This window comes from Pygoscelis adeliae, unplaced genomic scaffold, assembly GCF_000699105.1.
Source record: "Pygoscelis adeliae isolate BGI_AS28 unplaced genomic scaffold, ASM69910v1 Scaffold383, whole genome shotgun sequence".
Classification (NCBI taxonomy): Eukaryota; Metazoa; Chordata; class Aves; order Sphenisciformes; family Spheniscidae; genus Pygoscelis; species Pygoscelis adeliae.
Window position 1 is genome coordinate 2,069,865 of NW_008824592.1, and position 262 is coordinate 2,070,126.

Below are 262 nucleotides of genomic sequence, written 5' to 3' on the forward strand. Positions count from 1 at the left end.
AGATGTCTGTGAAATCAGATGGGTTTAGTTAAGTTTTATTGTGTCAGCCAGCAGAGTGTTATAGCATGTGTGGAGGTAATCAGAGCATGATAAACTCTGAGTCAGTCTACAGCTGACTCTACAAAGCACCCCATAACCATATGAACTGGGATGTGAGAGAGAATGCACACGGAGCAGAAAGCAGACTGCTCTCCTACCAGGACAGACACGAGAGTAAGAATGAAGGATCTTTCACTTCTGCTTTTAACGTGTGCAGCTGTTT

The 262-nt window shown here is 43.9% G+C and overlaps 1 protein-coding gene across 1 annotated transcript in view; it reads left to right on the forward strand.

Moving 5' to 3' along the window:
• Positions 1-219: 219 nt before the first annotated feature.
• Positions 220-262, forward strand: part of LOC103915455 (matrix metalloproteinase-27-like) — a 7,482-nt gene continuing 7,439 nt past the window's right edge. The window contains 2 exon segments of the mRNA XM_009322277.1: positions 220-259; position 262. The exon segment at position 262 is cut by the window's right edge and continues 49 nt beyond it. Coding sequence (XP_009320552.1) covers positions 220-259; position 262 — 41 coding nt within the window.